The sequence below is a fragment of the Aquarana catesbeiana genome, linkage group LG04 (assembly GCF_042186555.1).
Source record: "Aquarana catesbeiana isolate 2022-GZ linkage group LG04, ASM4218655v1, whole genome shotgun sequence".
Classification (NCBI taxonomy): domain Eukaryota; kingdom Metazoa; phylum Chordata; class Amphibia; order Anura; family Ranidae; genus Aquarana; species Aquarana catesbeiana.
Window position 1 is genome coordinate 354,176,131 of NC_133327.1, and position 23,012 is coordinate 354,199,142.

Here is a 23,012-nt window from a genome sequence, read left to right on the forward strand (position 1 = left end):
ACGATTTAAAATTGTTGCTTGATAATGGTTTATATTATTTTTACCAATTTGTTTACAAATAAATATTTTGGAGATGCACAAAAATTTCGGCCACCAAAAATTATTGGCAGAGAACAGGGTTATTGGAATTTTGCCAAAAGAGAAAAAGGTGCCGATAATGCGATTTTGCTGCAACTTTACTGCAGTTTTGCTGTGCTTATGGTGTGTTGTTCATAGGGCATGTGACTCAAAAAACGCATCAAAAATGTAACACGGGTGTGTTATTGCTGCGTTTTCAATGCATTTAAACGGGGAGGTGTGTTGTTGTTTTTTTACTGACCAAAAATGCAGCATGCAAGATTTTTAACACCACAACGGACGCGCAATGGATCAGTGTAAAGACGTGCATAGAATTGAAAGGGAATATTATTATTATTGATTTATATAGCAACAACAGTTTGCTCAGCACGTTACAATATAAAGGGAGACAATACAGCAACAATACAATTCAATACAAGAGGGTTAGAAGGGCCCTCTCCTGTGAGCTTGCAACCTAATAAGGGATGCATTTTCATGAGCTATTCTTGCGCTAAAGGTGCCGATAATGGCCGACAATAAACCCATATTCATTTAAATTCATGATATTAATTAAAAAGTCTAGTATAATACAATTATATATATAAATATATATTTTTGAAAAGCTGTCATTTTCGGTTCCGGCCAAGTGCATCTGGAATTTTCGGTTTCGGCACACCTCTAAGATATTTAATACATAACAAGCGATACCCCCTGAAGCTGGCTATATGCGTGACAATTTTTAGAATTGGAATGAATGGGCAGCGCTTCCAAAGACACAGACGGTATTAACCCCTTCTTCGGCCGCTATCGGCAAAAAAGCGCCGGTAAAGCACCACTAACACTAGCGATGCTTTACCGCTAATGGACCTGCTGCCCCAATGTGAAAGTAACCTTAATGGTTCATGGCAAGACCCACCAATGATTTAAAGCTGTTGTAAAAGCTGCTGTTTATTTTTGTTAAAATAAAAAAGTATGATACATTTACCTGCTCTGTGCAATTGTACAGAGTGGCCCCTGACCTTCGCTTCTGGGGTCCCATGCTGGCGATCTTGGCTACCCCTCTTCTGTGTCTAACCCCATAGCAAGCGGCTTGCTATGGGGGTAGACCTGCCCCACCCCCCTCCCGCCTTACATGACTGACAGTAGCAAGAGCCAATGGTTTCAGAAGCTTTTGAGTGAAGAATAAGAGAAGAGTTGAAGCAGAGCACAGTGCTAGTTTAATACGGGACTCAAGTGTTTAAGGTGAGAAGATGAAAAAAGCAGTGCTGGCGTGCGGGGTTCCACCCACATGACCCCATCATTTATTCACAGTTTCCTGTGAATGAATGAACTACAACTACCGCTTTACACCGTGGCAGATGGCTTGTAGCTCTGAATGAACTGTAAGGGGTGCTTGATGAGCTGTCTCATAGTTCATTGATTCTTCCTGCAGTGTAGTAAACTGTCTGCCTGTATGGGAAGTTCAGGCAGCCAGTTGACTGAGAATTTGCTGGATCCTAGGGTTGCACCTATGATCTAGTGATTATGGGTGCAATGCTTTAACAAGCTGCTGAGTAAAAAAAAATATTAAATGCTCATTTTTTAACCTCCAAAAAAGATGTGCATTCATGATTATTTTTTTTTTTTTTTTTGGTGAACTAAGTTCTGAGTGACCAAAAACAAAAACTATAGCAGCAAATTATTGTGATTCCAGTTTAAAGGCTTTTCTTCTTCATTAGCCATTTTGCTGAGAAATGCTCAATTTGATGCATTTTTTTTGTTTGTTAAAAAATGTTACAAATTTTTATCCTGCTTGCCGGTTGTGCAGCCAACATAAGTGGATAGTAATTTTTCCAACTGAAGTTCATATATGTTTTCAGCTTGCTTTTTCTCAGCAGCACAGAATATTAAACTATTAAAATAGTATCCTCGTGATCTTAACGGTCATAATTGAACAAACTCAGACAACAAATGAATACAGGAACCAATTAGCATTTGAGATAACCAAGTAAGAAGGCAGTCAGAAGCTTGATATGTCTAAATGGAAATTCTTAAACAATCCTTCATTGTTCTCACTTTCACTGCAGAGATAAGAACAGACAGGAACAGTCACATCACATGCATGCCTATTTAGCAGCACAGGTATGTGAAAGTCTGAACAAAGTACAGAGACAGTTTTTAGTTTGGTAAGAGAACATACAAACAACATGAAAGAAAGACAGACTTTGCAGCTAAGGTGCTTGTCAGGCGCAATACTAAGATGAAGGGCTGAAAAACACTATATACTCAAGTTGCTCAATACAATATGTATCTATAAAGTCCTTTACAGTTTGATAATCTATCAACAAAAACATTACGTGCATTAAATGGGGTACAGTCAGCAAGCCCTGAATTCAGGAATTTAATTATATACTGACTACTTATTAAAACAATACATTTGCTATTACTGATTTTAACAGTGTATAGTAGAAAAAAAACCTTCCTAAAATTTAGGTTGATATAAACGAGTTACTCTGCTGTACACAGACCAGAACGCAAAATCGATCAAATGCAAGACCGAGGCATTATTCATTAAGTATGCAGCTTACATAAATACAGGTGCCACAGCCAGATGCATTCCCACAGGCAAGAGCTAGCACCAATTCGAACTGCTGGAGGTGCATTTTTGTTTTGTTATCGGACCATTAAGTTACTGCAGTAGAGAGGCTAGGTTTATGCACTACCTTGACTGTATCAGCAGTTTGAAAAATCAATTGGATGCATCTATTTGGTACATGTAAAGTGCACTTACTCCTGAATAACTGTTTAGGCTGCTGACATAACCATTCAGAGCTGAAAACTGCTTTAATGTAAACAAAGCTTTGTTACAAATGATTAACTAAATTTGATGGGGTCTGTAAAGGGGAACTCTGGGAAACCACTAAATAAACACTACATGTATGTTAACCTAGCAAAGGATGAGATCTGTTTACAAGTTAGGCCCCTTTCACACGGGCGGACTGTATGTCAGTTTTTTTATCCATCCGTTTTCAGATAGAAAAACAGACATACATATATCCCTATGGGATAGCGGATGTCAGTGGATAAACATCCGCTGACATCAGTCTCCGCTATGCTCCATTTCTGATGACGGAGGAAAACCCTACTTTTCTATCTGTCTGCGGATCAGATGAAAACGGACTCTACGGTCCATCTTAATCCGATCACCCATAGAGGAGAGCGGCGCTCTGACAGCTCGGTCCCTGCACAGCGTAGAGACAGACCTGTCATCTGCCTGCTCAGCGGGGATCAATGGAGCGATCCTCCGCTGAGCAAAGCGAAGCCCGTACACAGACACGTCCGAGTGAAAGGGCCCTTAGTCTTGTGATTAAGACATACCTGCCCAAAGCAAAGCCAGGTCATAGATCTCCCTGTAAACTGAGCTGCAGTTAGGCAATACATCCTGGTTCAGCACTGACACAGAAAATGATGAAGGAGACAGTATATGAGGGCATCCTTGTGCTCTCTACTACTGTAAGCACATTCATACTATTAGACAGACTTCAGTGTGCAAACCAGCGTGGACTGCTAAGTGTGATCACTGCAGTGCAGGGGATCACAGGAAGCAGATATTAAAGACAAGTTCACTTATTTATGCCAGTTTCATTTACAGTTCACCTTTGCAACATGTTACACCTGTGTTTAGGGTGTAACATGTTTCAATGTGTATCCCGCTCACCCCCTTCACCCCTTCCGGTGTGACAGCAGGGCTCTGCCTGCACAACCACATTGTTCATTCACAGCGATTTGTAAAATAGGCTACAAGTCCCTCCTGCCAATGTGGCAGACAGCTTGTAGTTCTCAATGAACTACGAGGGCGTGGATGAGTGCTCTCACAATTCACTGACACTTGCTCCAGCTTTCTTTTTTCTTTTTTTTTTTTTTTTAATTCTTTATTTTTGCAGAGAAAATGAAAACAGTCTTAGTATCATTCCATCATACATTTTCCAAAGCAATAGTAGTACCATAACAAATACAGTATTTCAAAATATATTAATACTTCACCAACAGGCTCAAACTTGGCCCATTATTACTACGTCTATAAACAACCATAATTTCAACTCTCCTGTTATTTTGATCTTGAACAACCCTGAACCCAACATAATCAAACACAATAAAACCAAAAAAAAAGAAAGGGGGGGGGCATTCCCAGAGACGAAAGGCCGTCCGCCCGCACCCCCCCCCCTCAGTGTGTACTAGAAGAGACATCACTCCCCTCCTCCACTCCTAAGTAGCCTCTTCCCCTCTTCTGAGTGTACAAATACCTCCCATGAGGCCCATGTTTCAGTAAGTTGTTCTTTTCTGTCTAGGGTCGTAAGCACTAGGTCTTCCATTATTTCTATGCTTCTAACTTTATTAAGCCACGAGGTAATGGGAGGTGGTCGTCCGTCCCTCCAGTGCAAAGAAATACAGGCTTTTGCTGCATTCACCATATGACAAAGCACTGATTTTTTATATTTCTGAAGCGGAATTTGTGAACAATGGAGCAAGAAAAAAGCCGGTTCTTCTGGGATCTGAAAATCTGTGAGTTTTTGAGTGATCCTCTGTATATCCTGCCAATAATGTCTAATCTCTGGGCATGACCAAAAGATATGTAGTAAAGTCCCCTGTCCCTCACCACATCTCCAGCAGAGATCTGAGGCATCTGGGAAAAATTTGTTAAGCATTGAAGGAGTATAGTACCACCGTGTTAATAATTTATAGTTAGATTCCTGAATTTTCATACACCTAGATGATTTCAGCGAAAGGTGTATAATATTCTGACGCTCAGCTGGGGTGAAGATCTTGTCAAGATGTCTCTCCCATTTACTCAGGCCTGGCATTGTAAAGTCGTCCGGAGGTGATACCAACATCGCGTACATCTTAGAGATCGTGCGGGGAAGAAGCCCCCTTCCCTCACAGCACCTCTCAAATTTTGTACGCGATCGTCTGTAGCCCTCCGGGGATCCCAGGGTTTCAAGATAGTGACGTACCTGCATCGCCTGCCAAAAATTTATCTCAAATTGTCCCCCCTGCTGCAACAAAGAGTCCATCGTTGGCCATGTATCAGAGGTCAAAAAATGTGAAGCTTGAAAACAGCCCTTCTCCCTGAGGTTCCCAAATCCTCCTGGCTCTAGGCCTGGAGGAAAATCTGGATTTCCCAAGATGGGGAATAAAGGTGAATGTTTGGTGGATAATCTAGGGTTCTGGCTGATCTTAGAGCCTATTCGCAATGTTGGGCCTAAAATAGGATGTGATTTAAGAGAGGCTGGTAAAGATGCATAGCACCATATAGCTCTATCCAAAGGCACTGGGCTAACCTGTTGTTCACTGGACGTCCATAGTTTGTGTTCTCCATGTCTGCACCAGTCTATTATTCTGCCAAGATGGACTGCTTGATAATATTTCATCATATCTGGGCCGCCACTCCACCTACCCTTTTGGGCAGTGTCAAAAGGTCTCTACTGATCCTTGAGTGTTTGGTAGCCCATATAAACTTCGTAAACAAGGCACGAATCTGACTGAAGTAGGCCATGGGAATATCAATGGGTAATGCTTGTAAAAGATGCAAAAATTTAGGCACTATATTCATCCTGGTGATATTGCACAGGCCAAACCAGGAATGTATTCCTCAGCGCCATTTATCTAACAATGCTCTTACCGAGCTAAATAGCGGTGGAAAATTAACCGCAGATGTGTCGGCTAAATTTGATGGGATGTGAGTGCCCAAATACTTTAATGCAGTTGGAGTCCATCTAAACTTAAAGTTAAGCTTTAGAGTGCTGCACACAGAATTGGGCAATACAACTCCCATAGCCTCTGATTTAGTGTAATTTATTTTCAAGTTTGACAGGACTCCATACCGTTCAATCTTCCTCATGAGATTGGGTAATGACACATGTGGGTTGGGCATTGAAAAAAGTAGATCGTTTGCATAAGCTGACACTTTGTAATTCTGACCTCCTTTTTTTAGCCCCTCAATGTCTGGGTTGTGTCGAATTTTATTCAATAGAGGCTCTAGTGTAAGAGCAAATAATAAGGGCGAGAGAGGACAGCCCTGACGGATACCATTTGAGCTTGGAAAGGGTTTTGAGTACACCCCATTTGCCTTAACTAAGGCCTGTGGGGAAGAATACACCTCTCAACCCATTGTAACATCTGATCGCCAAAGCCCATATATTTTAAAACTTCAAACATAAATGTCCAATTAACACTATCGAAGGCTTTTTCTGCATCTGTACTCAAGACACATGGTGTCTTCATTTGTTTAGCATATTGGACCAAATTCAGTACTTTAATAGTATTGTCTCTTGCTTCACAAGACATATGAATCAACTGGGAGATATAAGGTTATAAGCGAGAGGCAAGTAACTTAGTAAAAAGTTTTAGGTCCACATTAAGTAGAGAGATCGGCCGGTAGTTACTGCAACCTGACGGATCTTTCCCTTCTTTTAAAATAACCGCAATATGTGCCCTTAGTGCATCTGGTGGAAATGCAGTTGTCTGTACTAGGGCATTGAATACTTCAGTCACATATGGGCTTAGTAATGCAGAAAAACTCCTATAATACTGTATGGTAAAGCCGTCAGGGCCTGGTGCCTTTCCCGGTTTGATCATTTTCATTACTGTAATTCCTCGATAGTAATAGGGGCATCTAGTTTACAGCGAGCCGGAGAAGGCAAGTGAGCTAGACGTGAAGAAGATAGATATTCTTCCACAGAGAAGGGAGGCAAAGAGGGCGATGCCAAGTTGTATAATGAGGAATAATATTTCCCGAACGCCTGCACGATGTCTTTTGGCAATGAGAGTATTTGACCATTACTCCCTTTTATGTGAGGTATGTATGACATGGTGCGATGTTCCCTTAGCTTCCTTGCCAACAGTTTGCCACACTTATCTCCAGATTCATATGATATCCTCCTACCGGATTGTAATGCTACTTTAGCTTTAAAACAGAGGAGATCTGATATCTGTCGTCTCATATGGGCGAGATCATTCCCCAAAGAGTGAACTGGTGTCCTCTTATGTTGAAGCTCAAGCACCTGTATTTCTTCCAACAGTTTAATTTTCTCTTCTTGGGCCTTCTTTACCCAGGATCCCTGTTTGATTAGGGTCCCCCAAATTACCTTATGTGCCTCCCATACTATTCCCGGGTCGCTTCCCGCAGTGTCATTTATCTAAAAATACGTTGTAATTTCTTTAATCAGATCCCCCCGTATTTCAGGGGTCTGTAATAAACTTTCATTCAGACGCCATTTCCATTCTGCAGAGTAAGTCGAACCAAAGCTCTAGCTTTCTAACAAAAAGCCCTATGGAGGTGAGGGCAAAAAACTGTAGTAAGTGTCTGCAGAAGCCTAACATTGTACTCACAATCTACTGATCATGGGTGAAATGCTTTAATTTTTTTTTTCTGTAAACCACAAAGACGTTGCGGCACTTCATTTCAATGGGCAGGGCGTTTTGGGAGCACTAAATACAGCGCTCCCAAACCGCCTCAAAGATGCTGCTTGCAGGACTTTTTCTAACGTCCACAAGCGCACCGCCCCAGTGTGAAAAGTCACACTGAAATGAATGGGAGGCACTTTTCAGGTGCTATTTCTAGCGCTAAAACGCCTGAAAACCACCACCGCGTGAAAGGGGTCTAAGGTGGATCCCTTTATTGTACGCAGAGAAGCAGCAGGGTCCAGCCTACCAACTGTTTTGAAATCAAGCAATCTGTCCTGTGCTTTTCAAAAGCTTTCAATGAGCAATAGTATATTGAGTTAGGAAACAGTACTACAAGATGTGTTTTATGTGAGTTTTCTCCTATGCTCTAGTAATCAGACATGTGCAGTAAAAAAAAAATACCCATGACTGAAAACTCTCATTTCATTTTGTGAGTGTCTGTTGTGAAACAGAACATATAACTTTTTATATCAGCCTTGACTCAGCTTGAGTTGACGGAATAGGTTTTCAAATAGTAAAAAGAAAAAACTTCATAATGAAAAAAAAAAAAAAAGGCCATAAAATGTTAAATATAAATTTCAAACAGCAAGTGAAACCACTTAGTGAACTACTGATGTTTTGTAGTAAGAACAACAATTGAGCTAAAGTCAGAAAGTAATTTGGATGACCTTAATCTGAGTTTTGTAAATATTTCTACAGATTAAGCACTCAGAGTATTTCTATTATTTCAATTAAAAACATTAAAGTGGATGTAAACCTGAATTTTTTTTTATCATACTGTAGAGTATAAGATTTGCAATCATTTGAGCCCAGTCTTGCCACACAGAGTTAATCCATCTCTGAGCAATCCCATTTTATTGTTCAGTGAGACAATTCTTGACAAACTGAGAAAAACTTTGTCAAATACTCCCCCTTGCTGTGAGTGACAGGTGATTTACATCTCGTGCATTAGCCTAAGAGACATGCAGTATTTTTAAATTCTCTCCCCCACTCCTTTCTTCAGCAGCTCTGCAAGGATTGGCTGTTCCACACCTCAGCATGATTTGGTATGCTGAAGTCATGTGGTTACTTTCCTGTCTTTTCACTGGATGTTAGAGATCATAGCAGAAGTTCAGCAGAAGTTCAGTGTTAGAAATACACAGAGAAGAGGAGGCGGAGCCTAGCGGAGCAGACATGCATTGTTAGAGCTCCACACCGCTGAGGAGAGAAGAGAAGGACAAAGCGGAGCCTGCAGGCTCAAAAGGTATCCATTTGAACCTTTTTGCGCCAGGGAACAAACTGTGAAAGTTTGGGCAGGAAATATGGTACTGGGAGGAAACCGTGGCAGAAATAAAAATCACCTCACAAAGAGCTCACAGGCACTCACTGCAGCTGATGCAGCTCCAGTCACCTCACAAGATACAGCATCAGGGCGCTCTCACAGACAGAAAATGTCACAGCAAGACTCTCCATTTGAGTCAGATACAGAACAAATCCTCTCACAAACTTCTCCACAAGCCTCCTCAGTATCCCCAGTAATATTATTACAATTTGAAAAGATGCTTCATAAGGCTTTAAAACAAACCTCAGACCAAATAACAAAAAGCCTAACCAAAGAAATAAGAGAGCTGGGAAACCGCACCGCAGCCTTAGAAATAAAAATGGATGAAATTGAAATTACAACCCAAGAAAATATAACAGAATTGGAACAATTAAAAAAAGAGAATTTAATACTTCAAACTAAGCTCGAAGATTACGAAAATAGAGCCAGACGTTCAAACTTGCGCATAAGGGGAATACCTGAATCTGTGACAGACCTGCAATCTACTATTACTGCTCTATTACAAGTACTAAAGCCAGATATCCCTATTGAACGTTTAGAACTGGACAGAGTACACAGAGCCCTCACAGCCAAAAAGAAAGATGGACCCCCACGTGATATAATCACAAAATTTCATTATTACAGAACGAAAGAACAAATACTAATTGCTGCAAGAGAAAAAAAGGAACTTAATTTTCAAGGACACAATTATCAAATTTTTGCTGACCTATCCCAACTTACTATTACTAAAAGACGATCCATGAAACCCCAACTAATGGAACTGCAACGCCACAACATTATGTATCAATGGGGCTTCCCCTTTTCAGTCAGATTTAACTACCAAGGTACAATTTACAGAAGCAGATCAGCAGATGAACTACAACAAACCCTTTTAAAATTAAATCTGACAGAACCCACAAGCAGCAACACTCCCACACGCAGAAGAATGGCATCATCTTCACCTTCAGGCAGCACCCAGAAAATTTCAGAACAAAATGGGAATCATCATTCTCACAAAAGAGGCCGTTATGGCACATCATCCATGGACCAAGAAGATTCAATGGACTGACATCCTAATTCCTGATATCTCTTCATTTATTATACTAAGAGATGGTTCTCTATAAAAAACCTATATTTATAACTGAATGTAACTGCATTCTGATAGTCACACACTGTGTGGGATCATGTTACATTCCAGTTATATTTCTTATTACTTCTGATTCATATAGCCTTAGAATATATAAGTGAAATAAGGAAATTCTTGTTCAGTTATATATTATCAGGTAATAACAATAGATTTATTACTTTTTAGGACAAATATGTTCAATAATCCAGAAGTAATGGAAGCTTTTTCTTTCTTTTCTTAAAACAAATATATTATTACCTAACTAGTTCCTAGAATTATGTTTTTGTTTATTCTAATCTGAAGCAATACAACCTCAATTTTATGAGTTAACATATCTAAACAGTTACATATGAATAAAATATGTAATTGTTTACTCTAAAAGGGTTAAAATCCCAAAATAATTCAAACTATCTTCATCAATACCAAAGTTATTAACAGTACCTTTCTAACTGAATTATTTAGCCTAGGGCAAGACTAACCATATACAACCACCCTGGAATAAATAATTTCAACAAAAACTATATTCTGCACTCCAATTAATGAAACATCATTTTGATGTCTTTTGACATAGCACTTCTCTCCTGTAAGCGGAAGATCCGTGTACCCCCATTAGCCCTCCTCATTCTCCCAACCATATTATGTGGGAGTGTGACGAAGGCACTTATTCCCCTGAGAGAGATATTTATTCTCTTTCACGGGTAAATTGTGATTACTTGCAAAAAATAATTTATACAATGCATCATCTAATCTCATATGTTTTTTGTTTACTCTTTACTCCAGAATTCACTGGTTTCTTTTCTATCTATTCATCTCTTCAGTCCACACAGGTTGATCTGCGCAGTCAGCTCTGCATAACAAAAAGTAAGTCAAAACTATTTGATCTGTTGCCATGGCACCACTGAATATACTTTCCCTGAATGTTCAGGGAATAAATGTCCCTCAAAAAAGGACCAAAGCCTTCCGTACTTTCCATAACAAGAAGGCTCACATAGTATGCCTCCAAGAAACAAACTTCACCAAAGATTCTACTCCAAAATATATTTCTCCTTTTTATCAACAAATTTACACGGCTTCTGCCTGTACCAAGCAAAGGGGAACTCTAATTGCATTTCACCGATCCACACCATTCACCTTATCATCAGAAATTAAAGACCCAGAAGGTAGATACCTGATACTCATGGGTTATATAATGGATACTGCAATCACGGTGATTTCCTACTACGCTCCTAACAAACAACCTACACCATTCCTCTCACATATATTACAAGTGATTAATACACACAAAATAGGAACAGTGATAATGTGTGGGGATTCGAACCAGGTCCTCCTCCCATTTCTAGATAAATCACCTTTTACACCATCCAAAATAACCTCTAGATTACCTTTTTCTCAACTTCTTTCCAAATACAATCTGGTAGATTCATGGAGAGAAAGTAACCCAATGAAAAAGAAATTCACTTATTTCTCGCACCCTCATCAAACCTTCACCAGAATAGATCATATTTTTCTAACAATAGGAATGATACCAGAAATTATTGCATCAGATATAATTCCGATTCCGTGGTCTGACCATAATGCAGTATACACTACTATAGCCTCAGCCATACCAAAAGCGCATGACCCAACCTGGTACTTACCGGACATAATGCTCAAACACCCACTACATCAGATGGCCATTGAACAAGCTTTAAAGGAATACATATCAATTAATAATACAACAGACATCTCCCCAATAACACTGTGGGAAGCTCATAAGCCTGTCTTGCGTGGTACAATACAAAGACAAATGGCACTATTTAAACGGGAACGCAAAAATCTAGCAAAAAAACTAGAACTCAATTTTAATGCAGCCTACATATCATTTCAAGATAATCCATCTCAGAGTACAAAATCTCATCTGGAAAAATCTAGATTGGAATACGATCTATTTCTCACTGAGTCAGTTGATAAATCCCTCAAACGCTCCAAACACTATTTCTACATGAATACAAACAAACCAGGTACATATTTGGCTCGGGCATTAAATTCAACTAACAAATCTTTCAAACCAATACGTTTGAAATTATCAAAAAATGTTTACACTTGTAATCCAGTTAAAATAGTCCATAAATTTCACTCACATCTCGCAACTTTATACAAGACAAACAATGAATTTAATCCTACAGAGGCTGAATCCTTCTTCTCAAAAATAACCTTACCTGAGTTATCTCAGAATCAAAAAAGCAGTTTGGATGAGCCTATAACTATAGATGAAGTTGCTAACGCCATAAAAGACCTAAAACTTAACAAAAGACCAGGCCCAGACGGCTACTCGGCTTTATACTATAAAACATTCTCAGAAATACTCTCTCCCATTCTCACTGAAACGTTTAACAAACTAGCACATATTGCTAAAAAACGGAAAATCCCTTTATGTTTTCTATCTCTCGATATTAAGAGGGCATTTGACACAGTATCCTGGCAATATATGCAATATTCATTACAAAAATGGGGTTTTGGACCCCACTTTTTAACATGGATCAAAGCATTATATAATAAACCCAAAGCCTATATAAAATATGCTGGATACAAATCTGAAGCCCTTAATATCGAAAGAGGTACCCGACAGGGTTGCCCATTATCTCCCTTATTATTTGCCCTTATACTCGAACCCATGGCCCAATACATCAGAACAAACCAAACTATAACTGGCATTGAAGTAGGAGGTATTACACACAAATTATGTATATTTGCAGACGATATATTACTTTTTCTATCATCACCACAGGTCTCTGGTCCTAACTTAATACCAGCTCTTGATGGATTTGCAGCCCTATCCGGCCTTATGATTAATCCTAAGAAATGCCTAGTGCTTAATATTTCACTCACAAACATGGAATTGATCCCGGCTAGGGCTGCACTCCCATTCACATGGGCAGAAAAATCAATCCCATATCTTGGAATTCATTTAACAGCATCTCATTCTGACTTATTCTCAACCAATTATCCTCCTGTATTAAGACAGATCACAAATCTAATAAAACAATGGTCGCAACTTCCTTTATCCTGGATAGGGAAGATTAATGCAATCAAAATGACTATTCTACCCAAATTGCTTTATCTATTCAGAGTCCTCCCTATTCCAATTCCTTCCTATTTTTTGAGAATAGTACAAAAAAGAGCAACTTCGTTTATATGGGGCTCTTCTAAACCACGTATACCTATACACACACTACATCGTCCCAAAAATAAAGGAGGCCTGGGATACCCTAATTTTACTAACTACTACAGAGCAGCACATTTGGCCAGTCTGTCCAAATACCATGCAAAACAGGAAATCCCATTATGGGTATTTATAGAGGCTTCAGAAAATGACCCTCTATTAATATCAAATTTATTATGGCTTGATCCTAAAGACCGCTTTAAAATTCATAATCCCATAACCAAACACTTCTTATCTCTCTGGGATAAACTAAAAACCAAATATCAGTTACAATCTCCACACAATCCTCTCCTTTCTTTTATCAGAAATCCGGCCTTTTATCCGGCATGGATCTACCCAAATTCTTTTAAAGCCTGGACAACATCAGGCATTCAGACACTAAATGACTTCATAGCATCTAAATCATTCCTTTCATTCCCATCGCTTAGAGAAAAATATGATCTACCAAACTCTGAGATATTTAGATATCTCCAAATCAAAAATTTCTATACACCATTCCTAAAGGGGGATACACCATTATCCCAATTATCCATTTTTGAATCAATCTGTACAAAAGATCCATTTGCTAAAGGTACAATTTCATCACTTTATAATCAATTATATGGAGTAGCAAATCTTAATAGACCCTCTTACGTTCAGAGGTGGGAGGAGGACTTGGGACGAACTTTAGAAGACACAGACTGGTCTAACATATGGCTCACATCTAAGTCATCTTCACCCAACATCTTAGCACTGGAGACAAATTATAAAGTCCTAACTCGCTGGTACCTTGTACCCGCTAGAGTGGCAAAATATTCACCTAATACCTCAGCTCTTTGTTTTCGAGGATGCCCAGAAATAGGCACATATTTACACATATGGTGGACGTGCCCAGTAATCCAAACCTTCTGGAAGGAAGTCTTCGTGATTGCATCTAAAATATTTAAAAAAATAATACAACCAGATCCATATTTAACTTTACTTAATCTAAAACCGGAATGGTTAACACTCTCTCAATTCAAACTTATGATCCAACTAATAACGGCTGCAAAACAAACAGTGGCCAAGGCATGGAAATCTCCTACATTGGTACTAGCAGAAACAATTCACAGAATGAATAATACAATGTCCCATGCTAAGATGGTAGCCATCGATCAAAATCAAATTCCAAAATTTGAAAAACTTTGGCATCCTTGGATAAAACAACAGTTCCTGTCAAACTTCAATGACTCTGTCCTGTTGCCATGGTAACAGATTAAATGACTTACAGAGACACCCATTCTAAGGCTTCAAAGAGAACTAAAAAGAATAATAAACTGACGAGCGGGACAACCTTGTGGACCATACCTCTACCTTTCAACCCTTTTTCTTCTTTCTCTTTCCTTTTCTCCACCTTACGATTAAAGCTCATTATCAGAATTTATTTGACCTATATACACTCTACTTGTAAACAATATGTATAGTAGGTATAAATCATTTAAATACCTACAAAAGTAACTAAGGAAATGATATATATCTTTAATTTAGGTTTACGTGAACCCAATGTTTAATATTTGAAATTTCATGATATTTACCTATATAAACCCTACTGTAAAACAATGAGCTTACTTTATAGATCCTTGTAAACTTACTTTATGTATCTTTATAACATTGTATACTCAATAAACTTCTTTTGACAAGGAAATACACAGAGAAAATGCATATTGACAAGGGGAGTGTAGAGGTGGACGGGGAGTCTACTGACATCACGATTCCACCCACTGAGCTCCAGACAACAGACCCGCCCACAGAATATGCAGTTTTTTGGGTCTCATAACAGACAGAGGGGAGACATTTGACAGGTAAAGATACATGCAGGAGGCATGTATATCCTTATAGATAACCCCTATGGCAGTAGTTTAGAAAGGATGACATTGGGTTTACATCCACTTTAAGTAACCGTACTGAAAATGAAGACATCAAAATTGCAGCACTGCTCACCTCATCTAGATCTTTAATGAACACTGGCTTCTCTTCAAAGCCAACAGGCATTGGTTCGGTGGCAGGAATCCTAACTTCTTCATAGACTTTGTTATTTTCTCGCTGAATACCTTCTGGCAGGAGTAACTAAAGTAAACAAAAAAAAAACATTTACAATTGTTAACATGGTTAAACATTGTACACAAACATTTAAAAAAGTACTTGCGCTCTAATCTTAACCACTTCAGCCCCAGAAGATTTGGCTGCTCAATGACCAGGCCATTTTTTGCAATACAGCACTGCATCACTTTAATTCACAATTGGGCGGTCATGTAACGCTGTACCAAAACAAAATTGACGTCCTTTTTTTCCCACAATTAGAGCTTTCTTTTGGAGGTATTTGATCACGTCTGCGGTTTTTATTTTTTGCGCTATAAACAAAACAAGAGCGACAATTCTGAAAAAAAAACACTATCTTTTACTTTTTGCTCTAATAAATATCCCACTTTTTTTTTTTTCAAAAAAAAAAAAAAAAATGTTTTCATCAGTTTAGGCAGATTGGTATTCTACATATTTTTGAAAAAAAAAAATCGCGATAAGCGTATATATTGATTGGTTTGTGCAAAAGTTATAGCGTCTACAAAATAGGGGATAGATTTATGGCATTTTTATTATTATTTTTTTTACTAGTAATGGCGACGACCTGCGATTTTTATCGGGACTGCGATATTGCAGCAGAAAAATTGGACACTTTTGACACATTTTTGGGACCATTGACAATTGTACAGCAATCAGTGCTATAAAAATGCACTGATTACTGTATAAATGTCACTGGCAGGGAAGGGGTAAACACTAGGGGGCGATCAAGGGGTTAACTGTGTTCCCTCACTGTATTCTAACTGTAGGGGGGGGTGGGACTGACTAGGGGAAGCGAGAGATGGGTGTTCATAGTTAGTTTGAACAGACGATCTGTCTCCTCTCCCCTGAAAGAACCAGGATTTGTGCATTTACACACACAGATCCCGGTTCTCGCTCTGTCATGAGCGATCGCAGGTGCCCGGCGGTTATCGCACCCCTAGTGGCCAAAAGGCGAAGCAACGTAAGGTAAAGTCGTTTCGCCCAGCCGTGCCAATCTGCCGTAGTAAAACTGCGACGGCTGGTCGGCAAGCAGTTAAACAAATTAGGCTCTACAGTCCATTATAATGGCTGGACAGTGTAATCACAATATGTCTAAGCACAGTCTGGTCAGTGGCGGCTGGTGGGTTCTTCTCTTCTTTTGGGGGGGTGGCAAACAAACAACACCCCCTCCCTGGCGGCTCTGACAGCACCACCCCCCCCCCCTCCTGCGGGCTGTGGTGTCCTCTCCTATTCTCCTGCAGTGCGGGTAGTGGCGGCTCTGGCGTCTGCTCCTCAAGCTTCCTCTGCCTGTTCCTCCAAAATGTTAGCCACCGAATAGAATCGCTTGATGCTTTGGCCAATCGGGAGACAGGTTTTTCCAGATATGTGTTGTAAGGAGGACAGGCTCAACTGGTAGTGGCAGTGGTAAACCATGCATGAGAAAGGGCCACCTAGAACTGTCTACGCAGGTTTGTCCTGCACCCTTACAGTATTTAGCAAGGCAGCAAACACTTTCAAGTGGATTGTCACTGCATCTGAGCACCACAAACCAAAAACACTATTTCATACATTTTTTATATTCAAAGCAAACTCCCCCATCCATCCATGTCTCCATGCTTTATTTTGTTGAGAAATCACTGTGAAAAACACCTACCCTAGCATTTCTGGCCATGGCCATCTTGAGCAAGGGCAGAGTGGAAATCACACGTGATCACCCCTGTGCATCAACACCAAACACAGGGGTTGATTTACTAAAACTGGAGAGTGCAGAATTTGGTGCAGCTGTGCATGGAAGCATTTACGGCACTTCCTGGAATCCACCTGCCCTTAGCTCAGGATTGCAAGCAGGAGAGGGTGTGCTTAGCTGAAAAAGCCCCCCCTCCCCTACTGAAGATTCCTGGGATATATGACATGATTTTCCTAGGCCTAGAAACCAGGAAACAACTAAAGAAATGCAAAAAAAAAAATTTTTGAAACAAGAAAATATGATATACTTGCTTATCTATTTACAAATGCTAGCAGCATAAGGATTAAAAAAAAAAAAAAATCAATGTTGATTAAGAGAGTGAAGTTCCACTTTCAGTTCAGGAGGGTTTTGTAAAGCAAGTCCATAGCATAAAATAAACAATATACCTGCTAGTCAGAGCCAGCAATTAACCTCATGTCATTTCCAAATAGAGTGCCCCTGTATGGGTTCACACTATTGGGAATTGGATGCACGTTTCACCGCATCCAATTCACGTCAGAAGATTTTGACCAGCTCTCTATGGAGCTGGTTCACACATCTCCGGAAGGAATTGCACGGGAGTCTTGTGCATCTTCTGGTCCATTTCAGGTCCGAATTCAGCCCAAAATTCGTACTGAAATCGGACCTGAAACGGTGAACAGGGACGCATCTGACCTCTGCTGTGAGCCACTCCATGCTGCAGTGTGAACCCAGCCTAAAACAAATAGGCAACTGTAGTGCTTTTAGAATTTTGTCAGCAGACAGCAATTTTTACCCAGCAGCAGGCTCCTACAATAAAAAGAGTGAGAGTATTCAACCTCACTCAGCTCACATACATAAAGGCACAACCGAGAAAGGTCACATGCACACTGTATTCTTTTAGACACCTTTTCTCATTACAGGACAAAAGAAGCAAAAAACGGTAAAAGCCATGTTTTTAAATGCACATATATGTGTGTTCATGCATATGTCGGTAACGCATTCAATTGGCCAAAATATTCATTTGTTCTGGCCATTAGAGTGTATTAACGCGCATAAACACGCCTAGGATTAGTGCGTGTTTATGCGTATTTATGTGCGTTTGCGTGATTTTTTTAGTCCATACACTTCTCTTCATAATGCCCAAGTGATGAGGTTTTTTTTTCTCTTCTAAACTCCTGTAAATGTCTATGTGTGCATGGACACATAGGATAACATAGAGGGGTGTTTGGAGGCAGAAAAAAAAACATGAATTGCCTATAAAACAGGCAATTTTTTGCGCTCAAGTGTGCATGAGATGAGGGCTAATAGGGAGGTCAAGCTACCAGGTAAGATGTGAACTTAGGAATGGGGGTTATATCAAATCCAAAGTTCTACAAAGCCTCTTGGCTAAAAGACCCAGAACAGGACTTATTAAGGCCTACTTCACACTGGGGATTACATCCAGCCAGTAGATTCCTGTAGCAAGATTTTGCGCTGCATCACTGATTCTTACTTCAGGAATCCAACTGGCTGGGGTAATTTGCCTGTGTGAAGGTAGTCTTAGAATATATGAAAACAAAAAAATAAAAATGTCAGCTTACTTGTAAGCTCCTTATCTTGGAGTACCAAGACACAGAATTCTTAAGCCTAGTACACACAGGCCGAATGTCGGGCGGCATCGGCTGGTTCAATAGAAACCGGCCGATATTTAGCCCGTGTGTACTGCAGTTGGTCCGACAGAAGTCTGCTGAGTGCCTCACGAACAGTGCTCTCAGCCAATGGAGATCATTATACTAATGTTGGATAATTAGTACAGCAGCTCCTTCTGAGTTGTCAGGGTTTTTTTTTCATTCAGCACTGCTGGGTTGAACAAAAAAAAAAACTACTAGTGTATACTAGGCTTAAGACCATGGGTTACATATGCAGCTTCCTTCAGATGATTGGATACTGGCAAAAAAACTTGCTAGGGCAGCCCCCAGAGCCTACCACATGAATCTCTCCACTTCGGGAGACTACAGATTTTTAGCAAGTAAAAAAAAGTGATCAAGAAACAGAGGGGTGGGGCCTGTATCTTGTACTGTACTCCAAGATAGGCAATTTACAGAAAAGTCATAATTGCCTATTATATTAATTGTACAGTACAGAACACATGACCTGTAATGTTAGACCATGAGACATACCCGAACAATAAACGGAGGGGTAGGCAACAACATATCAAACAGAACTGCCAAAGGGCCCAAAAGAAAGGTAAAAAAAACTCTAATAATACACTCAGATGACAGCTTAAAGATGAAGCACCTACCAGCAGATGCACGGATTTGCTGAGGCCTGAGCCTCCACCTGGTAGAACTTGGAGAACATGTGAGCAGAGACAAGGAGTGACTTAGACTTGCAAATAGAGGCTATGGCTTTCAGGTAGACCCGGACAGCTCTGACCCCAGAAAGGCAATGTAGGGCAATTTTGTTGTCATGTTTTGGGGCAGAACAATGGGAAGGAAGAACAATTCCCTCACTGAGGTGGAAAGAAGAAATCACCTTGAGAATGAAAGAAGGTTTAAGTCTCAAAACTACTTTGTCCTTGCTTAAAACAAGAAAGGCTCTATACAGGAAAGACCTTGCAACAACTCAGAAGCATGCCTAACAGATGTAATGGCTACCAAGAAGGCAACCTTATAAGTGAGGTTGTCTACCTAAAGAATATATCTAATTGATTCATAGGGAGACAATTAAGTCTCCAAAGTACAGACAGCACCGGGTTGAGATCCCAAAATAACACAGGAGGTCAAATTGGGGGATTTATATGAGCAACTCCCCGAACAAGTGTCTTGTTGAGAGGCAAGAAGTTTCTGAAATAAAATGGAAAAAGCAGAAACCTGGCCCTTGAGAGCCAGGCACTAGTCAAGACCAGACTGAGGTAAGATCAAAAATACAAGTAATAAAATATTACCTGGAACTCAGCTTGCTGTCCTTGCACTGAGTAAGGTAGAAATAACAGACTGAGAATTACGCCCATTATTCAGCTTTTGGGTTTCATCAGTCATGCCATTAAAACCAGTGGGTAAAAGGAGCAGATCTAGTCTGTTTGGAAGAGGTCAAGGCTTGTTTATCAAAAGTATTTCTGTGCACTATGTTTTTCTAGGCCAATTTGGTGCATTGAGAATCACGGCAACACTTTCCTCCTCTATCTTGCGTAGCAGTTAAGGGTCTTCATGGGGGGGAAGCATAAACCGACTTGATTTGAGCCAATGGAATCACCAGAACATCCACTGTGTAGGCTAGAGGATCCCTGGTCTTTGCTACTAGTTTGTCCAGCTTGTTCAAAAGTAAAAAAAAGGAGAAAGTGAGCGATGGCTAGTTATCTAACAGCTAGCACATAAAGGTGAACATACAACCTTCAAACATTCAAAAAATATCAAATAGTGTGCAGCGCTTCCTGTACAAAGTGAATCAACATAAACCAGTCTTATAAAAGTGAATAAAGTCCCATCATGTGTGTCCATGATTGAACTATATCTTCGATGAAATCCTCAAACAATATATACCGATTAGTCTATGTGCTTAACAGAAAGTGAAAAAAAGCAAACAAGATGTAAACACCACCAGCTGTGCTGATTCGTCACACACGTGCAACTCCACCAATCTATGTACTCACCATATAATCAATAGGAATACGCAGTTACTCTGAAATAGAGAGACATCACATCATGTGTATCAGTAGAATGGTGGTCCAAAATAGAATAAATCAAGCTCAACCATGGGAGCCCAAAAATGATCATATGGTATAGTAAAAAAACTGACATAAAAACAGCTGCAGCATGATACAAAATAGACCTAAAAAACCCACGTTATGCCACCGCTCCTGCCACGAGGAAGCGGTGACGACAGCGTCAGCACATATTCCCCTCCTGACGCATTTCATGCTCCAGAACGTTATCAAGGGATTTGCCTATCACTGACGTTATTACAAAATTCCGTACTGGAAGTGTCACAGCCACCATTTTGCGGGAGACTGGAAGTGCCACAGCCTCTATTACACTAGAAACCGGAAGACGCCATTTTGTTGGGGTCACGGGCAGCTCTAACGGCTATATGGGTACAGTGTGGCACACAGATGTTTCTCATTAACACCACCCATACCAAAAAAATTAGGTGGCATACTTAAAGGGGTTTTAAACCCTCAAGGTTTTTCACCCTAATGCATTAAGGTGAAAAGCCTTCTGTAGTGCAGCAGCCCCCCAGACCCCCTCTTTACTTACCTGAACCCGATTGTTCCATCGATAGGGACAAGCACAGCAGCTCTAGCTGCTGTCTCAGGTCCTCATTGGATAGATTGATAGCAGGAGCAGCCATTGGCTCCCACTGCTGTCAATCAAATCCAGTGACACGGGAGCCAGGGGCGGGGTCAAGTCCTGCTTGTCTGTGTGAATGGACGCAGCAGCAGGACTCAGGAGTGCACCCGCATGGGTGTCCCCTTGGAATGCGGGTCAACAAGGGGGCACTTGATGTGGGGAGGAGCCAGGAGGGCCACTGGGGGACCCCAGAAGAGTTAGTCAGTTTTTTAAATAAGCTACTACACTATATAAGCATTTGTGAGCTCCCATTGGTGAGCTTTTTCATCTAGTGCTTTATTCTATCATGGACCACCATTCTACTGATACACCATGATGTGATATCTCGCTACTTCAGGGTAACTGCGTGGAAGTGTATTACTATTGATTATCTGGTGAGTGCATAGATTTTTGGAGGTGCACATGTGTGACAAATCATTTCTGGGCACAGCTGGTGGGGTTTACATCTTGACTGCTTTTTTTCACTTGGTAGGCACATAGACATATATATTGATCAAAGATTTCATCGAAGATGTAGTTTAATCACGGACACACTGGTCTATGTTGTTCAGCTTGTTGTTGAACCTGGGGGCCAGGGTGTCCACTTCTGTTTTTCCCCACCCGGGTTTAGGCATTAAGAGATTAAGAAATCAGCCTGTCAGTTGTCGACTCCAGTGATGTGGATGGCCAAAAGACCTGGAATGTGAGTTTGCGCCCAGAAGAGTATCAGACCTGTTTCTTTCAGAGCAGCCTCACTTCTGGTGCCCCCTTGATAGTCCACTGCTGTGACACTGGCTGATTGCACACTGACTGGGTGACCTTGCAGAAGAGCGGTGCAGTGTTGTAGAAACAAACTGATGGCTCTTGTTTCCAGGATGTTGATGGGAAGTTTCTGTGAGGACCAAGTCCCCTGGACAGTCAAGAACTGTAAACCCTGTCTCAGCCTTGTCACCACTTTCCAGGAAATGCAAAATAACTTTCTAATTCTAGGGCAGGATTGAAGAGCCACCAAGTCAGTGAGAGCTTTGTCTGGCTGCACAGGATTGAATTTGCTTGTTCAACATGATGAGTATTTTGGATTAGAGGTCTGAAGTGAAAGTGGGCAAAAGGAACTGCCTTGAAGGAGACTACCATCAAGTTTAGAACCCTCATGCAGAAGTGAACTGAGGGGTGCCCCTTTGACCTGAGGGAAGCAACCTTTTCTTGGGGTAGGAAAAGTCAGGTACTTCAGAAAGTGTGAGGGCTGGAAAGCAGACAATAGAAATTTGATTATCTACCCACAGCTCTAAAGGAACTAAATAGTCCTCTGGGCATTGGTAGACAAATTTGGGGCTTTGGAGTCCTTCAGCAGAAGGTTGTCCAGGTAACCTGTGACACGTATGCCTTGGGCTCATAGAGCCAGAAGCAGGACAAGCATTTTTGTTAACACTTGGGGGACACAGAAGAGCCCAAATGATAGTGCTACAAATTGAAAGTGTTGGTCTCTCACAGCAAAACACAGAAAACATTGATGTGAGGGTAAAAAAAAGATAAAAAGATAGGCATCTTGTTTGTCCACTGATGCCAGAAAATGTCCTTGCCTTAGAAAAGCAATGACAAATCTCATTGATTCCATCCAACATTTTGGTACACAAAGAAATGTGTTTAATGGTTTTTAACTGTAGCAATCACCATCCAACCACCCCCCCCCCCCCCAATTTGGTTTTGGGACTCAGGCTTGGTGGACTTTGGGAGTCCAGGGCTTGTGACTAAAGGTGTGCTAAGCCTTGTTTTGGAAGTAGAAGCCTCAGTAGAGTGAAAAGAAACTCTGTTGC

At 40.5% G+C, this 23,012-nt stretch overlaps 1 protein-coding gene across 2 annotated transcripts in view; it reads right to left on the reverse strand.

The window, feature by feature from the left end:
• ASCC3 (activating signal cointegrator 1 complex subunit 3) overlaps positions 1-23,012 on the reverse strand; it is a 1,208,179-nt gene that overhangs the window by 1,037,290 nt on the left and 147,877 nt on the right. For both annotated transcript variants that reach the window (XM_073626995.1, XM_073626996.1), the window contains exon 8: positions 15,088-15,213. In XM_073626995.1, coding sequence (XP_073483096.1) covers positions 15,088-15,213 — 126 coding nt within the window. The remainder of the gene's footprint in view (positions 1-15,087; positions 15,214-23,012) is intronic.